We start from the raw sequence: 8,313 nt of genomic DNA on the forward strand, positions 1-8,313 counted from the left end.
AACGGTCAAGACGTAATTTGGACACATTCCCCACATTTTCGCGTTGCAAGCACAACATAACAGTTGTCTTCGAAAGCATGGTTTAATATCATTAGGACTCCGAACACAAATATAAGATTGTGAGAGTAAGACCTCATACTCATTGCTGTTTTTAATAATAGTGTTTCACCCAAAAAGTTGCTAAGGTTCACTTGATAAGCTGAAATTTAGTTCGCTAGCAATAACTTGTCAGAGCCTTTGTCGTAGTTTACGTCCTCTCGTGGGTTCGATAACTCAGAGTCGCAACTTGCGAAAAAGTCATGGAAACCCTCGTTATCTAAATCCGATCTCAAAGGTAATCAACCACCTTTTCTGGCACCGTTCTTGGGAGACATCTTATCACTAGTCACCGCGTTGGAGTCATTGTTAGAGTTTTTTTTCAATTTTTGTTCTTGGCTTTATTTGTTTTTCTACTTGTGTTGTTACCGAAAACTAAAAAACATATTATGGCTCAAAAACTTGAAGTCTTCTTTGCTCCAAATGAAATCTTTATGTGTGCATCGATTGCATAATCTAATGTTATTGCCGAGCAATATAAAATTAAGCCCCACTTAGTCATAATAGTTTAACAAGACCAATTTAGAGGCACCGCATTAGAGGATGTCGGCATGCACTCACACAATTTTACTAAGCTGTGTGACATGATATGTATTATAGACAATGTACCAAATACTTTGAAGTTGCATCTATTTCCTTTCTCCTTTAGAGGAAAAGCAACAAAATGCTTCTAGCTTTGCCTAGAGGAACTATAACTTCACGGTCTGCTTGTTGTAGAAATTTTTTATCTCGGTTTTGTCCCCTGAAAAAATTATGCAATTTCGTTCTCAGGTCACTAGTTTTAAGCCAAAAGAACGTGAGCCACTAGCACTTTGTGTGGGATCGCATGAAGGGGCTATAAGAAACTGCCTCAACCATGGAATGGAAGAATGGTCAATTATTCATTTGTTTTATAATGCTCTTAATCCCATGTCAAAGACTATGCTTGATAAAACTGCAGGAGGAACTATAATGAGAAGAACAATTGAAGAGGCCAAGAAGCTACTTGATATATGCAAGAAAACCATGGCCAATGAAATGTAGAAAGGTCTACCACAAGAAAGGTGAATGCTATCTTCAAAGAAATAGATGAGGGACTAACGACAAAGATAGATGAACTCATCAACACCATAAGAGGTAAAGAAGAGGTAAATATTTATGCAACTACCGAAGGTGATGTTAACTTCATTGCTCGCAACAATTATAATTCCAATTGGAAAAATAATGGTTATGATCCTAGGCCACTGTATCCAACTAATAATGGAGCACCCAATAATTTTAGTGGAACGAGCAACGGTAATACTTGGATGAAACTCTCAAAACTTTTATCACTGCTCAAAGTGAGCAAAATAAAATCTTCATCGATATCTTGAAGAATCATGTTAATATGCTCAGTCAAATGACCGGTAAAATTGATAGACTCACTAACGATATGCATGTTTTAGAGGAAAGAACTCGTAGCATGGAGGCACAAGCCACTAAAATTGTAGATAGCCAAATGGTGATCCTAGCTATGTTCGTTGAAAAGCTAAAAGCTAATCCGGTTGAGAGTGTCAAGACGAAGAGAAGTAGCGAAGAAGTTGCAGAGGAGCTCGACAGGAGCCATATGCCCAAAGAATCATACTCTGCTGCAAACTTTGTAAAAATGGTCGGACTACTGTTATGCCATTTGCAAATTGCTCATCAGCACGCGGGTGGTTGGGCGCATCAGCATACAACCATATTTCATATTATTTTTTACTCTTCCCATCATGGATACAAGAGCCACACTCCTTGAACTCGTGCCCAACAAGGTAACAGACGCTACAAAATCGTGCGAGCTTCTCATGGCGCACAAGATAAACTTGGTGTTCTTTTCCTCTAAGAATACTCACGTACTCTGTGAGAGGCATTCACACCTCATGCCGTACCCGAACACATACATAGTCATCACGGGTATTCAATAGTTGCATATCCGACACAGAACGGCTGAATCATGCACACATCGTCCTCCTCCCAAAAAACACAGCTACCTCCTCATCCGATGCCTTCAGGCCTATCTCCCTACAAAACTGCCCTGTCAAAGCTTTTGCCACAGCCATCACTTCGCGCATAAAACCTTTCATTCCTACCCTAGTCCACGGGAACCAAACAGGCTTCATCACCGGTAGGAATATAGCCGAAAATTACGTCTTTGTGGCCGACCTAATCAGCTCTTGCCACTCCCGAAAAAAAGCTTTCGATTCTGTCGCCTGGCCTGCCCTAGATAGGATATTAGATGCCCGTGGCTTCTCCCAAACCTTTCAAACCTGGATTCAAAACATCTTACAAACGGGCAGAACTGCTGTCCTCCTAAATGGCATTCCCGACAACTGGATTCAATGCAAGAAAGGCCTCCGACAGGGTGACCCCGCCTCGCCTTACCTGTTCCTCATCGTCGCAGATCTTCTCCAGCAACTCATTGTCGCAGCCGCCTCCTCACTTGCTGCCGCAGCCCTAAAAAGAATCTTAAATAACTGCGCAAGCTACCGGCCTCACCATCAACTTCTCCAAAACCACCATGGCTACCCTACACACAGATGAATCTGTCGCTGATGCTGCTGCTATCGCCATGGGATGCTCGCGAGCACCCTTCCCTCAAACTTATCTGGGCCTCCCCCTTGCTCCAATCAAGCCCCCTTCAAATGCGTTTGCCCCCTTGATTGCACGATCTCGGAAATTACTAACTGGTTGGCGCGTAAAACTTCTGGACAAAGGCGATCGGCTCATCCTCATATCGGCGGTCCTCGACTCTCTCCTTACATACTTCATGTATGTTTTCCGTATCCCAAAAAAGACCCTCAAAGTCATTGACTCTCTAAGGAGGTCATTTTTCTGGGCTGGTGAAGATGCCTGCTCGAGTGCTCAGTGCATGATTGCGTGGAAAAACGTTTGCTCGCCAAAAAAATCGGTGGTTTGGGGCTCAAAAACCTTCACGTTCAAAATAGCTGCCTCTTAATGAAGTTTGCCGTCAAAGCACTCTCCTCCGTTCACTCACCTTGGCTAGTTTGGATAGACCTCAAGCACCCAAACACCCTCGTCTCCTCAGCCCCACAAACCTCTTTCTTGTGCCGCACGATAACCCAACAGATACCCACCCTTCAGTCAATAACCTTTGTTATCACCAACAGTGGCACACACACATACTTCTGGCTGAATACATGGCTCACACCAAAACCCCTAGATACCACCTTTCCACACCTCCTCTCGCACTCCACTCTACAAATGGTTAAAGTAGCTAACATTTTGCGTTTCGGCATCGAAGCCAACCTCCGTAATCGTCTCTCTCTAACAGCAGAACGAGAGCTTGCTTCGCTTTTGGCTGTTTTGCAGGACTTCATGCAGTCGACTAAGGAGGACCAACGGTTCCTACTCCAGGGGCATGACTTCTCCACCAAGTAAGCATACGGCACACTCATGACTAAGCTGGACATAGATCCCACTGCCCCCCTCATCTAGGGCACCAAGGTTCCTCGCAAGATCAAGATTTTTGCATGGCTCCTCTTCAAAGATCGCCTCAACTATGCTGCAAACCTCGCCCACAAGAACATAATCCCCTCCAACCCATGCCCTCGCTGTGCTACATCACCTGAAGATTCCACTCACATCTTCATCACATGCCCCCTTGCCAATAGGATTTGGCAACAACTAGGCTTCCTGCCCTTGTTCGACGACCTCAACGAGCTCTGGGACACACCTCTGCCCCAACATCTACCCACAGATACATGGTCCTTCGTCCTCCCCCCTTACTCTGGAAGATTTGGGCAGCACGTAATGACATGTTGTTTAGGAGTATCGACCAACGTTCTGTAATAACAATTAGGAACCTCATCTCTGACCTAGACATTTGGTCACACCGCCTGGACTCGGGTGACAAGGAGGCACTTTTTTTGTGGCACTCCTTCCTCTTTGCACGTTGCATCGTACCGCTGTAATTTCTGCACGTTGAACCGTGCCGCTGTAAACCTGTACTCGCTGCCTTCGTAGTCGTTTGAGTAATATATTTAGGTGGGGAACTCCCCTCGGTGATTCTCAAAAAAAGTCGCATATCCAGGATCGCCCTAGCATCTTTCATGAGCTTTTCCACTATTCCTTTCTTGCAGAATCCATTCGGTAACTTGTGTATTGCAGCCATATCGACATGAACATAATGCTCACATCCTCAGCTTTGCTAAGGCGTCGTATGGGCACATCAGTACCACCCAATTTCTTAACAACCAAGGGCTCTGATACATATTCTCTTCCAATCGCCCAAGCACAATGCTCAGACAACGAAAAGATTTGAACCAATTGGGCGGAAGCAAACCTCCTGCGCTCCAAGCAGCGCGCATGTCGCAGTAGAACGTAACCTGGATGAAAGTTTTCTCAGTGTGAACCCTAGCTAGGGTTAGCCATCGAATGCTTCATTGATACCAAGATCATCCTCATCTATCTCCAGACCATCAAAGTCTTCGTCATTGAGTTCTAACTACTCGAAGAAATTGACTAGATCGGTTTTGACGGCGGTCACGCCGCCACTGGTCTCCGATTGGGCATGAGACACGGTCGCCATCTGTCTTGGGAGGATGGGGATGTGTGTGTGTGGGGGGGGGGGGGACCCTAGAGATGGGATGAATTGGGGAATGGGGATGGTGGTAAAACTCGCTGGCGGGGTATCCCTAGTGAGGAGTAAAACCCTAGGCGCGGGAGTAAGGGAATCTTACTAGTTGTATCTTTGTTAAGTGACTTTTTCTTTCAACGAGACATATAGTAACTTTTGTCGTCATGATATTATCTGAATGATTGCAGACTGAATAAATACGCTTATGACTCAGTACCAATGGTACAAACAAGTGAAACAAATTTTGTTTGAACTCTCGCATGTAATACGTGAAGGCATCAAAATCTCGAACGGCACTTCCAAGCAACTTGGATGGATTCTAGTAGGCGGAGATCACCAAGCCAGAAGCTACTTCTCCTTCCTCTCTACACGGCTCTCTTCTTAATTGCTCCGAAACCATGGTACGTATCACTCCTATAGCCTAGGTCCATCTCTCAAACTCATCATATCCGTACTAGCCGCGCCGCAGTATACTTCTGTCGTCACATGAAGCAGCTAGCCATGGCAGTCAAAGGCGAGCAGCAGCAGCAGCCGCTGCACATCCTCTTCTTCCCGTTCCCAGCCCACGGCCACCTCATCCCAATCGCCGACATGGCCGCGCTCTTCGCCGCCCGCGGCGTCAGGTGCACCATCCTCACCACGCCCGTCAACGCCGCCATCATGCGCTCGGCCGTCGACCGTGCCAACGACGCTTTCGCCGGCACCAACTCCCCGGCGATCGATATCTCCGTCGTGCCTTTCCCTGACGTCGGGCTCCCGCCGGGCGTCGAGAACGGCACGGCCATTAAATCCCAGGGCGACCGCGGCAAGTTCTTTGAGGCGGCGCAGCTGCTCCGGGAGCCCTTCGACCGGTTCTTGGTTGACAACCGCCCCGACGCGGTCGTGTCCGACAGCTTATTCCCATGGTCCGTGGACGCCGCCGCGGAGCACGGCGTCCCGCGCCTTGCGTTCATGGGTAGCAGCATGTTCGCGCTGTCCTGCATCGACACCATGCTGCGCAACAACCCGTTAGCGACTGTCCCCGACGACCCCGACGCCCTCGTTTCCTTGCCGGGCCTGCCGCACCGTGTCGAGCTGAGGCGCAGCCAGTTGATGGACCCCGCGAACGAGGCGGAACACTGGGGCTGGGCGTTCTTCGAGGGTCTGAACGCCGCGGACCAGAGGAGCTTCGGCGAGGTGTTCAACAGCTTCCACGAGCTGGAGCCGGACTACGTCGAGCACTACCGCACGACGCTTGGCCGGCGCGCGTGGCTCGTCGGGCCGGTGGCACTCGCCACCAAGGACATGGCCGGGAGAGGCACCGACGCGCTCTCGCCAGACGCGGACAACTGCATCGAGTGGCTGGACATGAAGCCGGCCGTCTCGGTGGTGTACATCTCCTTCGGCACGCTAACCAGTTTCTCGCCGGCGGAGCTGCACGAGCTGGCACGCGGCCTCGAGCTCTCAGGCATGAATTTCGTGTGGGTGATCGGCGCCGCATGTCCAGACTCTTCAGAGTGGATGCCCGAAGCCTTCGCCGAGCTGACGGCACACGGCGGCCGCGGGTTCATCATCCGAGGCTGGGCGCCGCAGATGCTCATCTTGAACCACCTTGCCGTCGGCGGGTTCCTGACGCACTGCGGCTGGAACTCGACGCTGGAGGCCGTGAGCGCCGGCGTGCCGATGGTCACGTGGCCGCGGTATGCAGACCAGTTCAACAACGAGAAGGTTATCGTGGAGTTGCTCAAGGTGGGCGTCAGCATCGGCGCCAAGGACTACGCATCGTGCGTGGAGGCCCACGAGGTGATCGGCGGCGAGGTGATCGCCGGATCCATCGGGAGATTGATGGGCAACGGCGAGGAGGGTGACGCCATGCGAAAGAAGGCCAAGGCCCTCGGTGGTAAGGCGAGGAGCGCGGTGGAGGACGGTGGATCTTCCTACAATGCTGTTGGCCGGCTGATAGACGAGTTGATGGCCCGCCGGAGTTCCATGAAGGCTGGAGAAATGTAGAAGTTCAAAACTCTTGCTCTCTGCTTCTCGGGGCACAACTCATGTCATGCCAAGTCAAGCTACAGCATGGCTCCAAACATGATGCATACCATGGAGTACGTTCCAAGTCTTGCCGGCCTGGCCTGCCGCCATGCTTACATGGAGTTTTCTATCTCGGCATCTCACAGACTTGTGACACTTAAAAACTTCTTCTTATAAATTGGGAAACACTTTGTTTGTTTTGTTGAAAGTAATGAAACTCTACACTTTGTTTCTTTTTATTTTACAAAATTGTACTTTTGATCATGTGAATCTACTCGCAACCTTGCTATTCATGCATATATATGGAACATGTGTTTCTCAAATCTTCATAAATATGTTTGAAACTCCGAAGTCTGAAGTCATTATCTTAAACTACATCATAGGATGCAGTAGAGAATCGGAGGAGGTTTGGGGGAGTACGGACATCCACCTGTCTGACTTGTCAGTTGAACTACATCTCCCTACACCACATGTGTTTTTTTCTCTGGGTTTACATGGCCCACCCTATTGTTCGGATTTGATGCTTATTTGATGTTTGTCGAATGACTGGCTTCCCTATCACTGTCTGTGGACACGTCTAAATATGTCTGTGAAAATTTGGTGTGTCTATTTTAATGCACGTCCAGTGACATTGGACGGGATGGTCCACGGATCACACTATGTTTTCCTTATATATTATATTTTAAAATTCAAATTTCAAAAAAAAATCAATTGGAAGTTCTACTGTTGGACCTCCCTTTTTTTTACACAGTACAGACGCAAGCGTTCATATAAACACGCATACACTCACCGCTATGAACGCATACGCACACCCTACCCCTACGAGCACTGATAACCCACACGTATAGGGAATCGCAACAGTTTTTGATAAGTAAGAGTGTCGAACCCAACAAGGAGCTAAACGCAGAACAAATATTCCCTCAAGTTCTATCGACCACCGATACAACTCTACACACGCTTGATGTTCGCTTTACCTAGAACAAGTATGAAACTAGAGATACTTTGTATGTGTTGTTGGATAGGTTTGCAAGATAATAAAGATTACGTAAATAAAAAGTAAGGGTTGTTGTAAGTAAATAAGCAATAAAGTAAATATAGCGAGTGTGGAAAAGTGGTGGTAGGAGTTGCGAAATTGCCCCTAAGCAATTGACTACTTTACTAGACCGATAGCAAGTAGTATGTGGGAGAGGCCACTCCTAGCATGTCATTCCTTACTTGGAATTCTATGCACTTATTATTGGAACTATTAGTAAGCATCTGCAACTACTAACGTTCATTAAGGTAAAACCCAACCATAGCATTAATATATATTGGTCCCCCTTCAATCCCGTATGCATCAATTTATATGCTAGGTTGAAGCTTCTGTCACTCTTGCCCTCCAATACATAGCCCTATCAACATACAACCAACCCTAGGGTGTGATACACGCGCGCAATTATATGATGGGCACCAAAGGACAGCAACATAACCACAAGCAAATTAAATAAATCATAGCAATTCATCAACCACCGATAGGACAATGAAAATCTACTCAGACATCATAGGATGGCAACACATCATTGGATAATAATATGAAGCATAAAGCACCATGTTCAAGTAGAGGGTACAAC

At 47.6% G+C, this 8,313-nt stretch overlaps 1 protein-coding gene across 1 annotated transcript; it reads left to right on the forward strand.

Annotated features, from left to right (window-relative positions):
* Positions 1–5,194: 5,194 nt before the first annotated feature.
* LOC125528355 (scopoletin glucosyltransferase-like) lies at positions 5,195–6,875 on the forward strand. Its single transcript, XM_048692830.1, has one exon. The coding sequence runs from the start codon at positions 5,195–5,197 to the stop codon at positions 6,680–6,682; it is 1,488 nt and encodes a 495-aa protein (XP_048548787.1). The 3' UTR covers positions 6,683–6,875.
* The last annotated feature ends 1,438 nt before the right edge of the window (positions 6,876–8,313 follow it).

The sequence above is a fragment of the Triticum urartu genome, unplaced genomic scaffold (assembly GCF_003073215.2).
Source record: "Triticum urartu cultivar G1812 unplaced genomic scaffold, Tu2.1 TuUngrouped_contig_4813, whole genome shotgun sequence".
In the NCBI taxonomy this organism is placed as follows: domain Eukaryota; kingdom Viridiplantae; phylum Streptophyta; class Magnoliopsida; order Poales; family Poaceae; genus Triticum; species Triticum urartu.